A 20,564-nucleotide genomic window follows, 5' to 3' on the forward strand; every position below is an offset into this window, starting at 1 on the left:
AACATACTAATGCTAAAAAACCTTTTTTTGTTGTATTTTATCATCTTGGTAAAGGTATTACACCATATAGCCTAACCTTCGATATTATTTCCGAGTTGCTTAAATGCCTTAAATATTCGAAGTAATAATATAACTCATAACTGTGTGATAAACTTCCGTGTTTTTTATAGTTCTTGAGCTAGTGCGAATTAATTAATCATACAATATATCAATAAATTATATTTAATAAACCTTGAATGGAAAAAAATATGTAATCTGTTGTAATTCGTTTTAAAATATTTAATCTATATTCCAAACCAATGTTAATTCTATATCATCAGGCTTGTATATACAAGGTGGCCGAAATGTCGTGGATCAAACGAATCAGGGTTATAGAGGAGGTGATTTCCAACAAAATTATGACATAGGTGGCAAACGAGCAGGAGGCTCGCCTGATGGAAAGTGGCTACCACCGCCCATGGACATCTGCAACACCAGGGGGCTTGCAGGTGCGTTGCCGGTCTTTAAGAAAGGAGTACGCTCTTTTCTTGAAAGTGTCCATGTCGTATCGGTTCGGAAAAACCGCCTGCGAAAGCTGGTTCCACAAAGAGGTTATGCGAGGCTGAAAATGTCTAAGAATGTCTAACAATTTCATGAATACAGACAAAAGTTTAAAAAAACAACAAAACACAAGGTTTTATTTTGATTAGGTAATGTATAATTACGAAAAAAAAAATTGCAGCCTTGGATACCAAATTTAATGTATAATCAGGCTTGTAAAAATATTGAAAAGTGTTTTGAACGTTTTAATAATAGGCAGTTTTCCTTAAAAACTCAAACAGAGATTTCTCTTAATTTTTAAATGAAAATTGTAAGCAGCGATTGTCTATGCGTTCGCACGTAACTCATCGCGCGGTTTAAGGGTTGGGTTCGATTTAGGGTGGAGTTCCGAAGTGAGCGAGATGCTGACAAATAAAAATTAAACTGTATTTCTTTTATTGTTAAATATATGCAAACTAATATTGTAAGGAGGTCATGTTTGTTTTAGTGTATGTAGAGGGTTATATCCGGAATTTATGGACCAATTACAAAATTATTTTGATTCCTAAAAAACTACTTAATTCCTTATGCTATAGTGTTTAAATTTGATTTATATCATCAAACAACAGCAACAACAACAGCCTATAAATACCCACTGCTGGGCTAAAGGCCTCCTCTCCCTTTAAGGAGAAGGTTTGGAACATATTCCACCACGCTGTTCCAATGCGGGTTGGTCGAATACACATGTGGCAGAATTTCTATGAAATTTGTCACATGCAGGTTTCCTCACGATGTTTTCCTTCACCGTTGAGCACGAGATGAATTATAAAGACCAATTAAGCACATGAATCAGCGGTGCTTGCCTGGGTTTGAACCCGCAATCATGGGTTAAGATGCACGCGTTCTAACTACTGGGCCATCTCTGCTCTTATTATATCATACCATTTTTTATTATCAATGGCAAGAGAATTTCAATACGTTTTAATTATCTGTTTGTTAGCTGTCCCTTTCCTTTTACTAGAGTAAAAGTAAGAAGGATAATTGAACTATCACTAGATATAACAAGTCGCCTTTGAAGCTAAGCTGCTTTGAACGTCGTGATTAGTTTCAAGGTCAAATTTATGGGTTTTACTGACTAAAGTTTGAAGGAAACGCTAACGCAGTCAATAAACTAAAGTCAAATTTTATACCAAAATATATAACGGAGTGCCAGCGTGTCCTAGCCCGTTTTTAAAAAACATGAGTTTTTAAAGTCACGAGTGTCAGAGTTTCGATCTTTAACCATCTTCGGTGGTATGAAATAAAAATCAGGAAATAATCCTCTCTGGTTTATTCCAATATGTGACCGTCAGTGAAAGAAAATCGTCAGTGAAGAAAAATAGGTGGGTAGACTTATTCACTCAAGATAACAGTTGTTTACAAACATTAAAATATTTCAGACTATTTTAACATTTCAAAATTCACTAAAAATTATTAATTTAACAATAAAATAATCAATTCTGGACACGTGTTTTTCTTAAATTCGTGGTTTCGCGCCTACATATACATATATTAATGTTATAAATGTGACAGTAACTCTGTCTGTCGGTCTGTCGCTCTTACACAACCAAACCTCTGAACCGAATTTGATGAAATTTGGTTTGAAGCAAACTTGAAATCCATAAGACATAGCCTAATTTTTTTGTCTAACACATGACAACACCCTAAAACTCGAGCAAATCCGCGTTGACTACTAGTATGGTATAAAACATGTCAACTCTTTTTTAAGTACACACGCTGGGATTGAGGATCTACCTAATTTGCCATCTGTTGTTAAGTGGGTATTCCCCCACTACTCTTTGTTGTGTCTATACATTCTAATTACACTGGCTCACTGACCGTCAAATTGAAACACAATAATGAATTTGTATTACTGTTTGATGTTTAGTAGGTAGATGGTGCGAGGTCAATTCAAATTTTGACGACCTCCGTGGTCGAGTGGTGTGTACACCGGTTTTCATGGGTACGCCACTCCGAGGTCCCGGGTTCGATTCCCGGCCGAGTCGATGTAGATTACCATTAGTTTTCTATGTTGTCTTGGGTCTGGGTGTTTGTGGTACTGTCGTTACTTCTGATTTCCATAACACAAGTGCTTCAGCTACTTACATTGGGATCAGAGTAATGTATTTGATGTTATCTCATATTTAAAAAAAATAAAAATTAAAAAATCAATTAAATATCTTGAATGGATTTTTGTCTCAAAATTAAAAGCGAAGTCTGATTATCGTGGTGGTTTAGCTCGTACGACAATTTTTATTTTAGTATATATTAATATTGAGATATCTGTTATGACGACCTCCGTGGCTTAATAGTGTGCACACCGGTTTTCATGGGTACACCACCCCGAGGTCCCGGGTTCAATTTCCAGCCTTGGAAGCTGAATGGTACAACATAGGACACGATTGCTTAATAATAATTGCTTGGAGAATTTCTTTTTTTATATCCAATCCTTTTCTGTTGTGTCTTCTGTAGATTAAACTACATAGGGAATCTACAAATTATACATTTCTTTCTTTACTTATAATACTTATACACAAAACTTCTACCAGAAGAGTAACACATTACCCAGAAGGCTTTAGTATATGGTCACGGAATTCAACGTCAAATCTTGGTTTTGTTTGTGATGAAATAACGGATTATACTTTACGAAAACGATCTTCTATTTTTCGTGTGAAATCGATTCGGCTCCGGAGTCTGTCGTCGGTATAAACAGCGTCCGACATGCATCGGCACGATGTGTTTGCTCAGGCTGAGCCTGCGAAGGGGTCGCTAAACCAGCGGCCTGATTTATTTATCAGGACCACGTTCATACATTCAAGTAAAATTTATTGTTACCACCTTCATGACTTTCTGTTTGGCCTAGGTTGACTGGTAGAGAATGCCTTCAGGCATTAAGTCCGCCTTTTGTCACAACTTATGTTGTTGGTCAATAAAGTATTTTAAATAAAAATAAATAAATGAATAACACCGACTAACATACGTTGTTTTAATAAATTCTCCATGTTGTATACTCATTATTAAGTAACTTAAGCGCTTGATGTTTTTGACACAAATGCCGAGTTTTTTATGCTATTGGTTGGCAGACGAGCATATGGTCCATCTGCTGGTAAGTGGTCACAATCCCCCATGGACAATGGCGTTATAAGAAACAGTGATCCTTCCTTTCATCGCCATTAATAATACGCCCAGTATATGTCTCCCTTGGTGCGACTAAGAAAAACAAACATCTCTGCCGTGCGGAGGCCCTAACGTGTATTTGATACATTGTAGGAAGATTATAAATATATTTATTTGATGTCTTTTGCAAACAGAATGATATAGTTAGTGTACCTACTCTTACCGAAACCTAGTTTTCCTAAACCGGAAACGAGTGCAGCATAAAAATAATTGCATACTACCTTTCAAACAAAAAAAGATTATCAAAATCGGTCCACCCTGTAAAAAGTTATGAGGTAACAAACATAAAAAAAAATACAGACGAATTGATAACCTCCTCCTTTTTGAAGTCGGTTGAAAAGCAAGCGCTTGCCGAGCCTCATTCATTCTGCGCGTGGTATTCTGGGCTGTGGTATTAAAGTTAGGTTGTGGGTAGTGTGTAAATATAATTTTTTTTTGTAATTACTATTTTGTCAAATTGTTGATTATAAGGTTATCCGTGTTTTCTTTTTTTTTATTTAAAAAAACTCAAATGCCCTTCTGATCGATAAGACTACTTAATACGGGGTCTCTTTGACCATGTACCAAGAACAAAAATTCGATAACATCACAGCATTACATCATATCGTGTTGTATTTTCTCAAACGTTACGGGATGGTAGTTTCCGTAGAAGATCTTAAGCGCCTCGTACCGCAGGCATGGAGAAAAATAATTATGCCGCGGAGAACGTGTTAATAAAATTTGTTATAAACTGACCATTGAATGATGATTGATGAATGATTAGATGTATTCCATTCACTCAAAAATGCGAACGCTTCCAAGTTTAATTTATAAACTCATCGAATATAATATAATTTGTTTGTTGTTGTTTACTCGTAAACACATACACACTGAGACATATCGTAAGTACAAACGTATAGTACGACACAACTTAGATGTAGCATCGGCAAATTCAATAGAACCGATTCCTACCGATTGGTTGTGTAATCAATAGAAATAGCTCGATTCGACGCCATTCGTCGCTATAGATTCTCGCGTCAGTTCAACCCGAGAAAGCAAATCGACGTGTCAAATTGGCGAATACATTAGGTCAAATGATATTACACGTTATTACGTTTGTGTTAAGATCATCATAAGAAATAAATATTGATAATTTAGGATAGCGTACTTAATTCAGATGTGATCGGTTTTACGAATTTGCCGAAGCTAGGTATAAGTTGTGTCGTGCTGTAACTCACTCATACAGATATATTAATAATTTTGCATATAAAGGAGGGTGTTGGCTAATAAATAGATTTATAATCAAGTGAAATTACTCGAAGAAAACACGTTTTTCTGACTGATTAACGATAATGTTAATAAATTTGCTGTCTGACTTAGCTAGCTCGTATGTTCATAATTATCCTGAATTCAAATCCTACTAAGGTTCCATACATAAATTCTCAGTGGCATATTGGACTTAGGTACCAACAGGTTTGGTTAACGGTATTTAATTGGCTACGTGTTTCTATTTTTATTTATTTATTTATTGATTTATTGAATATACATTCTTTGTTTATATTGACGACGAGGTAACAAAAACCCCACTGGAATTATCCGTACATCGATATTTGTTGTCAACACTTAGACTTAAAACTATACAATAATAATAAAATAAATACAAAAGAAACAAAAGGCAGGTACATAGCAAAACTTAAAATTAAGAAAACAGCGATAAGTTAATTGTCGCTGTGCCTATTCATTAACCGGCTTAGATCAACATCACAAATCAACATGTATAAATCTTGACCGCGTGGAATGGTGGCAAGAATGCTAGCATTTTCCCGTTGAATCGCAATTCCGATCCTCTGGGCAAAAAACGAACCAGCCCTCCTGTCACCAGTGGAGGCAATGAGGCGAGGTGTTATACTTTTGATAAAGCTTTTTGCACCACCACTCCAAGGGCCGAGCGTTTCGACAGCAAATGGAACAAAAAAGCAATAAGATATAATAAACGGATATTTAGTCCTTTTTTTGCTTCAAAATTCAAGTCAAGATTTATACAGCAACTAGTTTTAGTTCATATTTGTATATATTTCAGCATTTAATATAATTAATTCTTATATTAATACATGTATAAAATACATGGAACGCCTGTATACGCTATACTAAACGATATTGATGTTCAAACTGTTTTGTCTTGTTGCAGCTACCACTTCAGGCAAGGACAGAAGATCGCCCGACCAGGATGATGCAAGATCCTCTCCAACTCCTGGACCGCCCAGCCCTCAAAATAATGGAACGGCAGGTAATTTTATCATACGATCTTAGACCTGTCTTACCCCTCATATGTGGAAAAGAGCATATGGGCCACCTGATGGTAAGTGGTCACCATCACCTATAGACAATGACGCTCTAAGAAATATTAACTATTCCTTACATCGTCAATGTGCCACCAACCTTGGGAGCTAAGAAGTTATGTCCTTTGTGCCCGTAGTTACACTGGCTCACTCACCCTTCAGACCGGAACACAACAATACTAAGTACTGTTATTTGGCGGTAGAATAACTGATGAGTGGGTGATACCTACCCAGACGGGCTTGCACAAAGCCCTACCACCAAGTATATATATTAGAATATATTAAAGATTTTATATTTTTTCACAGCTGCGTTATCTTCAACGGAATCTCTGTCGCCTCCTCTACCTGAAGGCTCGAGATCAGCTCCAGCGCTACAGCGCTTACGTCGATTCCTGTCAGCGCTGCAGCAATTCGCTTCTGACGTGAGCGCTGATACAGGCGAACGAGTGCGACAGTTGATTTTCAACCTTGTGGTAAGTGATATTACAACAATAACAACAACAACAGCCTATAAATTTCCCACAGCTGGGCTTCACACCCTTTGAGGAATTGAGGAGAGGGTTCGGAACACATTCACGGTGTTCCAATGCGGGTTTGTGGAATACATATGTGGCAGAATTTCTATGAAATTAGATAAATGCAGGTTTCCTCACAATGTTGTCACCGCCGAGCACGAGATGAATTATAAACACAAATTAAGCACATAAATATTTAGTGGTGCTTGTCTTGGTTTGAACCCACAATCATCGGTTAAGATGCACGCGTTCTAGCTGGGCTGGCACTGGGCCATCTCAGCTCATAAGTGATATTAGTTATATTTTAATTCAAGGTACTCCTGCTGTATCAAAGGGCAACTAGTAATTGATAAAATTTATAATGTATAAGTATGTAAGTATTTTAATGACATTCTTGGCAGGCTGGGGTAGTGAATATTGAAGATTTTCAAGTGGGCGTCCAGGAGTGCACAAACTATCCCCTTCGTGCGTCTGTGCCTGGCTTCCTGAGGGCTTTGCTGCCCTTGGCTCAGAGGGATTTGCACGCGAAAGCGAGAAGAACTAAACAGGTACAATTTATTTATTTATTATTTACCGCACCAATAAAAATTAAAACTAAATTGTTAGCATGAATCAAATAGAAATTGCGCGAATGCAACAGACGGGCTTATCGTCAAAACGGCGATCTCTTTTAGAATATTTCGGGCAGAGGACAGGTATATATAATATAACAACAACAACAGCCTGTAAATTCCCACTGCTGGGCTAAAGGCCTCCTCTCCCTTAGAGGAGAAGGTTTGGAACATATGTGGATTATGGTCGCCGTTCCAATGCGGGTTGGTGGAATATACATGTGGCAGAATTTCTATGAAACTTTGTCACATGTTTCCTCACGATGTTTTCCTTCACCGCCGAGTACGAGATGAATTATAAAGACAAATTAAACACATGAATCAGCGATGCTTGCCTGGGTTTGAACCCGTAATCATCGGTTAAGATGCACGCGTTCTAACCACTGGGCCATCTCGACTCATAATATACGTCACATTTATTTATATATAAAGTCATATATATAAATAAATGTGATTTATTTTACAAACAGTTCAGATACTGTTATTAGGTACAAATACAAATTCATTAGTCAATAATCAAGTTTAATTAGAAAATTGTATGTTGGAATTTGGAACCATAATATAGGTAATTGAACTGGCAATTGGGTCATCTGACGGTAAGTGGTCATCACCATCCATAGACGTTGGCGTTACATCGCCAATGCGCCGCCAATATTAAGAACTAAGATATTATGTCCTTTGTCTTGTTACTGACTCACTCACTCTTCAAACCGGAACACAAAGCACTTACGATTTCCGTTTGGTGATAGAATATATTATGGTGGGGGGGTCACCACCATTAATAGAGATCATTAAATATTTTCTTCAATTTCAGACACCTCTACAGTATATAAGATCACACGAACATCTGATATTGGAGTCTGGCGGGGACAGCAGCGACATTTTCGCGCCGCAGCAAGGAACCGGCAACGAAGCGGCAGCTAAGCGGCGCGCCAGCGACCCGTAAGTCGAAATTAATTATTGAGTTTTAATATTTAGTTTCATATTTATGATCACCAGTATTCGCCCGGCTTTCCTCGCGTTTTTGGATGTTAGTTCTCATACGTCCTTTCTTGGAGTTTAAATTTGCTTCATTCCAAATTTCATCAAATTCTGTTCAGCAGTTTGGTTAGCAAAAAGCAACAGATAGACAGTCAAAGTTATTAATATAGGTTTAACGACCTTCGTGGTCGAGTAGTGTGAACTCCGATTTTCATAGGTACGCTACTCCGAGGTCCCGAGGATGTAGAAAATTCATTAGTTTTCTATGTCGTCTTGGGTCTGGGTGTTTGTGGTACCTTCGTTACTTCTAATTTTCCATAACATAAGTGATACTCTGATCCCAATGTAAGTAGATAAAGAGCTACTTACATTGGGATCAGAGTAATGTATGTGATGTTGTCCAATATTTATATTTATATTTATTTATAGGTTTTATATAAATAGATTTTTTGTTCGATTTTAAACACGTTTTCCTCTTTTATGGCTGAATTTCTTTCTTAGGAAATTTAAAAAGGAATGACTTTTATCTACCTCGATTAAATATAAGAAATTCTTCAATTTAACTCGTAAATATATTATGAAGTTTTCATAATCATTATATAAATAGACAAAAAAGTTTTCATACCGTGGTACCTATTCGACGATTTTTATTTATGGCAATTGCAAATGGACCACTGAATTGTGAGTGGCAAGCGCATACTAGTTAGACATTTTTCGAACCGGTGGTAGCTTCACTTAATTATTAAATGATGATTCAAAAATGGTTGTAAAATTTTTAATCATTTATAAGATAAACAAAGTGATATCTACCTTGAACACTAGAGTTAACAATTTTTGCATGAAAGTTTTTTTGTTGGGATTTTATAATTTATATTATCAATTAAAATTAAAATATACTTTATTCAAGCAAGCTTTTACAAGCAAATGAATCTTTTGACATACTCTATTCATTGTAATTAAGTCATTTTAATAATTAAGTGAACGGAAACACCTTTCCGTAAGGTTGATTGTGTCAGGTTTTGTAGAAATTGATTTATTTTGAAGTAAAAGAGTTCTATAAATGTCCCGCTGAGCTAAAGCTCTCCGTTTGAGGGCAAGGTTAGTGCTGAAACGATCAGAGGTCTCTCACGATGCTTCCCTTGAACATTGAGCATTAGACAAAATACATTGAAACTTGGTTAAGTGAGCCCTGGATAAGTGAAATACCTCCATAACTGGAACCGGTCCCATCACTTTGGCATTGAATTACCTCTGTTAGTGGGACGAAGCAAACCTCTATAACTGGGATTTGTTATTTTGTTTTATCATTAGAATAACCTCTATAAATGAGACAGCAAGTGATTTTTTTATGCATAAACTTCTGTAACTGAGATAACATGGTTTTGTATTTTTACTAACTTATTCTTTTTCTACCCACAAATTCCGCACTTAACTATGTATGTAATTTGAGGTATCAATGACTCCAAGTTTGAGTTTTCCTTTACTACCATAAAGGTGTTTTTTGCAAAATGTCAAAGCCCACCTCTATATCTGAGACAGATATAAATTTATACCTAGGTATCTGAGACACTGAGTTAGTGGAATACCTCTATAAGTGAAACAACATTGCAGGTCCCTTGAAGTTTTACTTAACCAGGTTTCACTGTATACATAAACATAAATGTTATCCAGATACCCGCAATATCAAGTATAGTATTACAAATCTATACTATAATGTTATAAATGTGAAAGTAGGTCTATCCGTTGTCGCTCTTTCACTACCAAATCAATGAACCGAATTTGGTGAAATTTGGTATGAAACAAACTTGAACTACAAGAAAGAACATAGACTACCTTTTTCGCCTAGAAAATGACAAGTGAACCCCAAAAACGCGAACGAAAAGGCGACATCTAGTGCTTTATAACAACAACAACAATAACAACAGCCTGTAAATTCCCACCGCTGAGCTAAAGGCCTCCTCTCTTTGAGGAGAAGGTTTGAAACAAATTCCACCACGCTGTTCCAATGCGGGTTTGTGGAATGCACATGTGGCAGAATTTCTATGAAATTTGTCACATGCAGGTTTCCTCACGATGTTTTCCTTCACCGCTGAGCACGAGATGAATTATAAAGACAAATTAAGCACATGAAACAGCGGTGCTTGCCTGGGTTTGAACTCGCAATCATCGGCTAAGATGCACGCGTTCTAACCACTGGGCCATCTCGAGTGCTTTATAATTAAATTGATATAAATGGTTATTAAGATCGTTCTCGCGTCTGAAGCTAATCGCGACTGTGTCACTTGTTCTTTGACTAAAAGTCAGACGTGAACATTCTCCCAATAGCCGTCAAGAGCACGCGTGTGTCGCGGACAGGTTATTCGCCTCACACCACCGACTTTCTATCAAAACGTAAGGCTGGCTGCCTGCGTTACACCCTCTTATATATACCGCTATTAATCTACTGTGAAAAGATTTGTGTACTCTTGGCATTTATCATCTTTGTTTTAAATGGGTTGAAGTAATCAGAGACAGTTGCGTTAATAGTAATAGGTACATATATATGTAACTAGCAACACGCACCGGCTTCGCAGGGGTGCAATGCTAATACTAAATATACTACAGAAACACTCTATCTATTAAAAAAAACGCATCAAAATCTGTTGCGTAATTTTAAATATCTAAACTTACATAGGGACAGACAGCTGTAAGCGACTTTGTTTTATACTTGGTGGTAGGGCTTTGTGCAAGCCCGCCTGTGTAGGTACCACCCACTCATCAGATATTCTACTCCTAAACAACAGACCGCAGTATTGTTGTGTTCCGGTTTTAAGGGTGAGTGAGCCAGTGAAACTACAGGCATAAGAGACATAGCATCTTAGTTCCCAAGGTTGGTGACACATTGACGATGTAAGGAATAGTTAATATTTCTTACAGCGTCATTGTCTATGGGTGATGGTGACCACTTAATATCAAGTGGCCCATATGCTCGTCCGCCAACTTATTCCATAAAAAAAATAGTATTTAATTATAGGCTTCCAGAATTGACAAGTTTAGATGCACATTTTGGGTACTCCGTAATTTTGTCGCATAAGGGATGAAATACATTTAATATTGACCGAGTATGCTCACGGCAGCTAGTCTCAAGGGTCTGGCTAACTACGCAGGACATATTACACTGCACAAGTTTGTGCAAGCACAGATGCACTGTCATATTCCGAATCGATGGAAACGTCGAATGTTGCTTCATTTAAAATTAATTCTGAGATATTCCCAGCGATTAAAACATTTGTATATTTTTAATTGATGTACTGGGCGGTAGAACAAATTTATTATCAATAAGGGAAGGCTTTAGCCCAGCAGTGGGATAATTACAGACTGACATGTGAATGGAATATGTTCCAAATCCTCTCCTTAATGGAAGAGGAGGCCTTATGCCAGCTGTGGAAAATTTGCAGGCTGTTACTTTACTCTTTTGACTTTATGTGAATATTTCATTTGGCATACTTTCCTATATTTCTAGTTTTGTGATTCTTATTGTCTTTTTTCGTATATATAGCCATGTAACATACATTACAACATAACTTAATTTATATGCAAAATTGGAACGAAAACGTCAGACCCGTTTCTGAGAAAGACGAAATTTTATATATGTACATGTAATGTGCATTTAACAGAATATGTGTCTGTATATTTTTACTAGTAGTCGACCGGCCTCGCTCGCTTTAGGTTGTCATGTGATAGATAAAAAAGCCTATTCCTTGGATTTTCCAAAGATTCCAAGGATCCTTGGAAAATCCAAGGAATCCAATCCAAACCAAATTAGCTTCACACCAAATTTTGTCAAATTGGGTTCACTGGTTTGGTCATGAAAGAATGACAGATAGACACACAGACAGTCACTTTCAACAACAGCAGCCTGTAAATTTCCCACTGCTAGGTTAAGGCTTCCTCTTCCTTTGAGGAGGTTGGAACATATTCCAAAACGCTGTTCCAATGCGGGTTGATAGAATACACATGTGACAGAATTTTTATGAATTACTTTTAAATTTATAATATTAATATAGATTATAGCTTCTTATTAGCTCTATCGTTACGTGTTCAGTGAAGACCCTACCTAAGAGCCTGTCACTCGCATGCCACAGGCCATAGTTGACAAATTTTTGCGGTCGAGGCTTTGTAGGCTGTACGAGAAGTTGTGTATTTATGATAGATTTTACGTGTCCTTATTTTAATAAACTAATTTTCTAAGCAAGTTTTGGTAATGAAACGTTTTATTAATGGTCAATGGTATATCTGTTCGAAACATTAAAATATATCAGGTATCATGAATTCATTAATTACGTCACACTGAAACTGCGACGTTACTTGCCCGAAATTTATAAAACTCTACATATAGCACACAAATCATCGAGCCCCATTTTACTCTCACGAGGAGTATATATATATAGAATGTAGAGATATGTATTATTGTATATGTTAAAAATTAGTAAAATTAGCCTGTAAATTTCCCACTGCTGGGATAAGGTTGCTTCTTCGGAAAGCACATGTGGCAGAATTTCGATGAATGATGAAATTAGACACATACAGGTTTCCTCGCGATGTTTTCCTTCACCACTGAGTAATAGATGAATTATAAACACAAATTAACTACATATAATATATAGTGGTGCTTGCCTGGGTTTGAACCCGCAATCATCGGTTAAGATGCACGCGTTCTAACCACTGGGACATATCAGTCTTACGAGTTTATTTAACAGGTAGCCTATGCCTTCCCCGGGAATCAAACTAAATCCATAGCAAATTTCATCAAATGCGATTCAGCAGCCTTAGCGCGAAGAAGTGGACTGTACTTTCGCATGCATATTTCGCATATATAATTTCACTATAAAAATCGATCCCGCTGAGTTTCTTTCGCCGGTTCTTCTCAGGTCCGAGGTGTTAAATTCCGAACCGGTGATAGATTTTTGACTATCAATAAGAAAGTGTAAATACTTCTAATTTGAATAAAGGTTTTTGACTTTGGCTTTGATTCAGTGGCGGATTTACCAATAGGCTAAGCAGGTTGGAGCCTAGGGCGGCAGATTTAGAGGGGCGGCAAATTTAGTCCAAATTTGTTATTATAAAAAATGTAATATCATATCACCTAGATTATAATCATACTAATAACGAGTAAGAGCCGATGTAATGAGGACGATTGAACACAAAACATAAAGTTACAATTTCAGAATAAATGTAATCAATATGATTGTGAACTAAACTAACGTATTGTAAGTCAGTAGGGGCGGCAAAAATTGTAAAACCTACTAGCGGCAAATTTGTAAATCCGCCTCTAAGTCTGATTATTGATAGATGTATTGAATTTGATTGGTGGAAAAGTAGACTACGGAGTTTCTTGCCGGTTCTTCTAGAATCTAAATTCCGAAGCGACATTAACTTAATGCAATGTATAACATTATTAAGAATTATCCATCATTTTATTAGGTGTTTTCTGGTGCATTTTTTATATTTATTATTGTAGCTGAATTATACAGATATTTTGCAATCGTTTTTTTAAGTAACGGCCTGTAAATTTCCCACTGCTGGGATAAGGCAACCTCTTCCATTAAGGAGAGGGTTGCGAACATATTCCACCACGCTGTTCCAATGCGGGTTGGTGGAATGCACGTGTGGCAGAATTTCTATGAAATTAGACACATGAAGGTTTCCTCACGAAGTTTTCCTTCACCGCCGAGCTCGAGATGAATTATAAACACAAATTAAGCACATACATATATAGTGGTGCTTGCCTGGGTTTGAACCCGCGATCATCGGTTAAGATGCACGCGTTCTAATCACTGGGTCATCTCAGCTTTAAGTAGTATATGTAATTAATTATAACTGTTTATTAGTGTGTGTAAGTGTGTAAATAAAGTTCTTATATGTAGTATGTAAAGTTGTTATATGTAGAACATTGTAGATCCCTACATGTACATGTTTCAACGTTTTATATACAGATATGTATTCAGAGAAACTACTTATAATTTCGTTATAACGTGGTTCCGTATGTACATAAGTTAAGGCCGCGGTTTTGTTTAGCGTTGAGTTACGGTACCATTTGGCAGAGTGCGCTAATGGGCATTCGTTAGCATGTGCGCGAAATGAGAGCTGAGTTATTAGAAGCGGTTGGCGTGGCCTCCGCAGCCACGTATGCCGGAAAATTGGTAAATTATATCGAATTCCTGTAATCACTACACTCTATTATATCTAGAGTGTTTAATTTTTATATCGTTTTATAAGTGAATATATTTTGGACAAGATTTCTGAATACATAACATTAATTAATAACTCCGTTTCTATAATACAATTTCACAGATACTTGAAACTTAGTTGTTTCATAAATTAAAATAAATAATTGTTGTTGTACTGTTATTCACTACAAGATTTTACAGACGTTAAAAAAGCGTGGAATTAATACTTTTGTATTTAACTAAAATTACTGTATTTTTAAATTTTCAAAAAGAGTTACTGAGTTTTTTACTGGAATATACTTCCCGAATCGGTGGTAGCTCCACTTAATATTGTTAAATGACGATTCAATAATGCTTGTAAAAGCCTACTTGAATAAAGTACTTTTTGATTTTAATTTTGATTAACTAACACATTGATAATTATGACGTATTATTGCCTCTTGTAATATAGCTATAGAGTGATCTAATTTGGACGGATGGAAAAAGAGTTCATAAAAATTAAAATTTTTATTTTAATAGAAAACTTTTTGGACAATTTTAAGGACCCACAGACGACAAAAATACATATATTTTAATATAGATTAGAATATCAAAATACTGCCTAGATTTAACTTATAAATCGGTTAACATAAAACTTCAATTAGCGTGGACATGAGTTACAAAAGTTGAAAGGACAAATTTTGTTGGACGAGATTTATAATTGATATTAAATGACTATCACACTGGTACTTGACCACATGTTGAGATCACGCCTGAGTTAGAAGTTGGTGATTATAATTACAACGGATTGAATTTAGAAATATATTATTCAGATTTTCTATACATATAATAAAATTGGAGTGTCTGTTTGTAATATTAAAATATCCGCGTCTTAATAAATGCATATGTATGTATACACGGTACATACATATATCAAAATAGCGTCTGTCTATCTGTTTTTCACGATAGTCTCTGAAACGGCTGGGCCGATTTTGACGGGACTTTTACTAGCAGATAGTTAATGTAATAAGCAGTAACTTAGGCTACTTTTATGTTAGTATTATATTTATAATATCTAGTTATGACATATAAGTTGAGCCTATGACTAATGACTTAAAGAAGTGATCGCCTCTGACATTGGTACTACTAATAATTACTTATTTAAACAATGTTCTATTATTCTTGGGAACTAAAATGGTATGACCCTTGTTGCTGTAGTTATACTGGCTCACCCTACAAACCGGAACACAACAATGGTAAGCGTTGTTGTTTGGCTATAGAATGTGTTATGATTGGTACCATTTAAATGACATTACACTAAGTAGCCGAGATGTCCAGTGATTAGAACGAGTGCATCTTAACCGATGATTTCGATGATTGTATATATATATTATAATTCAACTCGTGCTCGGCGGTGAAAGAAAACATCGCTAGGAAACCTGCATGTGTCTAATTTCATCGAAATTCTGCCACATGTGCATTCCACCATCCCGCATTTGAACAAGCGTGGTGGAATATGTTCCAAACCATCTCCATAATGGGAGAGGAGGCCTTGGCCCAACTGTGAGTAAATTACGGGCTGTTATTTTACTTTTTTTACACTAAGTATTTCTATTTGGCGGTAGAGTATCGGATGAAATCAGTAGTAAACTTGCACAAAACCTACCCCAAAGGTCTCGATATCAGAACGATTGCATCCCTCGAAAAACTAACCAAACAATTGAATATTTATTTAAAACATTAGATTAAAGATATCACAATCTTAAATTAAATTCCCCGAGTTCGGTCTTTGATAAAACTAAAAGCTATTGCATAAATAATTAAATATCCATCGCAAGACCGGCGAACAGTGCTATCTCACAAACAGCGGCCTCTTGTTCCGATTATTATTTATTACTGAACGAACAAACTAGCGCGCCATGCTCCGGGCCCGGTTGAAGGGTTGACATTACAGCGGGTTTCCAATCAATAATTCTTTTTTATAATTACACGGTATTGTACGAATAATGTGTTTAATTCATCTCGTGCTCTGTGGTAAAGGAAAACATCGTGAGTAAATGTGCATGTGTCTAATTTCATAAAAATTCTGCCACATGTGTATTCCACCAACCCGCATTGGTACGTGGTGGAATATGTTCCAAATCTTCTCCTCAAAGGGATATGCCTAGATGGTAATCTACAGGATGTTGTTATTGTTGTTACACGACACGTTAATCAATTCTAATCTAATCTATTCTATTAGACTAGTTCTACTATATTTGGACTAATCAAAGACGAGATAAGCTGCGCTGAATAACTGTCATAATCTTTACATACTATAAAACAAAGTCGCTTCGCGCCGTCAGTATGTGTAGATCTTTTAAACAACGCAACGGATTTTAATGCGGTTTTCTTCAATGAATAGAGTCACTCTAGAGGAATATTCATATGTTTAATACACGTATAATATAATAGTGAAACTTTCCTAGAAGCTGAAAATTAAAACTGTTTTGATGTTTGTTTATTAGTTTAAAAGTTGAAGTTAAGTTTTTGAAGCCGATGCGTTTGGCTAGTTAAGTAAGACTTATATTTAACATTTTTTATGCTATTGGTTGGTGGACGAGCATATGAGTCATCTAATGGTAAGTGGTCACCACCGCCCAAAGACAATGGCGCTGTAAGTGTTAACCATTCCTTTCATAACAAATGCGCCACCAACCTTGGGAACTAATATGCTATGCCTGTAGTTACACTGGCTCACTTCAAACCGGAACACCAAGTACTTTTGTTTGGCGATATAATATAAGTGGATGGTACCTACCCAGACGAGCTTGCACAAAGCCCTACTACGTAAATTACCCTAGCCCTCAAGAATTAATGAGGCCACAATTAATGAGCGCGGTCAGCAAGCTCTGTCGGCAGCTCCGCGCCCGCTCACAACACAGACCGCATCATGGAACTCCGCCAATACACGCATTGTACTCGATTGCATTTGAAAGATCGTTATCTATACGCGGTTTTTGGATCGCGTTCAATTAATTACCGAAACTTTTAAACAATGCCACGGCTTGGTTTAGCAGATATACAGCCCTTTGTTGATTAAATTTTAATGGCTTTCGATATTAACTTTGCTTTTATTCTTATTCAAAACATTATTAATATATCATTAATTAATTATCATATTGGTAATCGTGTGATAAATGTTTTGATTGTTCTATTTTTGTATTTTCAACCGACTTCAAAAAGGAGGAGGTTATCAATTCGTCTGTATTTTTTTTATGTTTGTTACCTCATAACTTTTTACTGGGTTGACCGATTTCGATTTTTTTTTTTGTTTGAAAGGTAGTGCTTCCCGTGGGGTCCCATTTTAATATTATTCTGTGCCGATGATGGTATCTGTATGAAAACGATATAAGTCTTAAATTTGTATTATGTATGTGCGCCATAAATAGGTGAATATTTTTGATAATTCATTTTTTATTATAAAGGATATACTTCAAGGGTAGTTTGGTAAAAGTTTAGTAAGGTTCTCAGCATAGGATCCATGACAAAATAACGGAACGGAAGGGAACGGAACAATTCTGAGGAGCACGTTAGCGATACTCGGTCGATTTTTTTATTTATAGGTTACTTGGATATTTGAGTCACCTTCCGTAACGTGTTTATGTTAATGTAATTGTCATATTCGAATAATATAATCAACTAGCACCCGTGCGAAGCCGGGGCAATACTGATACTAAATATACAGAATTTGTTTATTTACGACATCACATTGAAAACTTCTAAAATTATCAATGTGTCTTTACTATATTGTTTATGTATTATATACACAAATCTTCCCCTCGAATCACACTAACTAATAAAAAAAAACCGCATCAAAATCCGTTACGTAGTTTTAAAGTTTTGACGATCTCCGTGGTCGAGTGGTGTGTACACCGGTTTTCAAGGGTACGCCACTCTGTGGTCCCGAGTTCGATTCCCGGCCGAGTCGATATTGATTATCATTAGTTTTCTATGTTGTCTTGGGTCTGGGTGTTTGTGGTACCTCACAGTTGAAGCGATATGGGGCAGAATTTTTTACTGTCTTTAATCAAATTTTGTGTATGTGGTGTTATGTCATATGATGTTCGACATATATTAGCTCTTTTGCAAAGTTTTTTTACTGAGGTCGATACAGCTCTTTCGAGAGTGGTACCTTGTAGTTTATACCACATGTACTAAAGCCGCATTTACGAAAGTCTATTTTTGCTTTAGTCGCAAGTTTCTTTTGAAATTGCCCTCGAAGTAGTTTTTGACTCATATAAATGGCACCCTTAATCTATCCATATTAAGAAAAATTAGTTTATCTACATCAGTTTAACTTAAAATAAAAAAATAAATAAAAATTTTAACAAAAAGAACAACCCACTTGAAACAAAACACAATTTTAAAACAAATAAATATGCACTAAAAAGTAATAAAGCTATATTTGGAGTCGGTCAGCCAAAAAAACCCCTTCAGTATATTTATCAAAGAACAATACGATAATACTTTAAGAAATTTGTTTTTTAAAAATTACCTTTTATACGATAATATACTGGGTCAATCAAAGGACTCGTATCGCTTCTTGCTTTTGATTGTTGAGGTGCGTGCTGACACCGGCTGGGGCGGCAAATTTAGCCCAAATTTGTTATTATCTTAGAGAAAAAAAAACTTATAACTATATACGTATACGTATACACATTACGTCCGTATTCCGTATGATCGTCACTACAAAGTGGGTTGGAAAAATAATCGAGTAACTGTCAGAAATATCACCTAGTTTATAATGTTAGTTACATTAACAAATAACACATAACGAGAAAATACCGATCTAATGAGGACGATAGAACACAAATCATAAATGTTGCAAAAAAGGTAGGGGCGGCAAAAATTGAATAGCCTACTAGCCTACTAGCGGTAGATTTGTAAATCCGCCACTGCCTACCCAGGTATTCGCACAAAAGTCTACCAATATATTCATTTTAATTAAGCTCGGTTCTGATTACGCCTTAGAAGTTATCTCTTGTATTGGAAACTCGAGAACCCCGGCGGTTGTGATTTGTTTTTAACTAATTGATCTTACTTTTAAGTTCCGTTTGCCTTTGATATATCTGCAGGATTTTAAACGTGTCGTTAATTAAGATAATATATTGAATGACGCTTCTTTGAACAGATAACTTATTTAGTCTTAAATAGAATAATATATATACCCTATACTAGAGTACCATATCATATCATAGGATATAGGTAGGCCATATTAAAATGCCAAGGGAGGTGAGGTAAAAGCCTCTTTGAATAAATATATATACTCAAACTGCCGCGTTAGTCTAGTGCCTAGATATAAGGCTACAAAACTCGAGATCTTAGTTTAAAACCTACGTGGGGCCGGTAAAACGATATTAGGTTTTTTTTATTAAAATTTCATTAAGAATCAGCCCGGATTTTGGAACTTCGAAGCGTATGATATGACACTCACGTGACACATATGGGGGTCAATTCGGGTTGACTGGCTCTTAAAAATAAATCAGTCATCAAATATTATTGGCAATTACTCTATTCATTAATAATGACCACCTACAAATTAAGGCAATATATCTAAGCAAATAAATCTTTTTAAAAATGAGAAAATACTCATAATTGCCACAGATTTCGTAAAGCTTATGCCTATTGGTGAAAGTGTAGTGACATATTACTCCATCACAAATATTGTTACAGCTTCTACGACCCTCAAACAAACGGTTCGCACGATGACTACCCGCCGCACGCAAAACGCCCGAGCCTCTTCAACCCCTCGCCTTTCTACCCCCTGCCCAGTAATGCGAGTTTGTTCGACTACCATTCCTACCACAGCTATCATACCGCCCAAGAAACAGGATTCGAAAGGCGAGATGGTAAGTTTTAAAAACTTTATTGGTTATTTTTTCTGCAACACATAAGGAGGTTTTATATCACTCTAAAGGAAATAAAATGACTTCTTAGGAATTCGTTCCTTATAATACACTTTCGCCCTACAATGCACGTACTTCTTATAAATTCATATACTCATGAATTTGCAAGAGTTACCCTTCATTATGATCAAAATTACCAATAAAAACAATCCATATACTTCAGTATTACAATTTATTATTAATTTGTATTTAAAATCAAAACAAATGTTAAGATTGTAATACGGAAAAAACATTTTTAAAGATATTTCCAAGGCTAAATGATTCGTGG

The 20,564-nt window shown here is 36.1% G+C and overlaps 1 protein-coding gene across 1 annotated transcript; it reads left to right on the plus strand.

The window, feature by feature from the left end:
* The first annotated feature begins 3,279 nt into the window (after positions 1–3,279).
* On the plus strand, positions 3,280–20,557 carry LOC124540267 (protein CBFA2T2-like). The gene is made up of 7 exons (XM_047117736.1): positions 3,280–3,376; positions 5,903–6,001; positions 6,360–6,526; positions 6,970–7,116; positions 7,994–8,121; positions 20,064–20,239; positions 20,538–20,557. Exons 1-7 carry the CDS (start codon positions 3,280–3,282, stop codon positions 20,555–20,557), a joined length of 834 nt encoding a protein of 277 aa, XP_046973692.1.
* The last annotated feature ends 7 nt before the right edge of the window (positions 20,558–20,564 follow it).

Source organism: Vanessa cardui, chromosome 24 (assembly GCF_905220365.1).
Source record: "Vanessa cardui chromosome 24, ilVanCard2.1, whole genome shotgun sequence".
NCBI classification, from domain to species: Eukaryota; Metazoa; Arthropoda; class Insecta; order Lepidoptera; family Nymphalidae; genus Vanessa; species Vanessa cardui.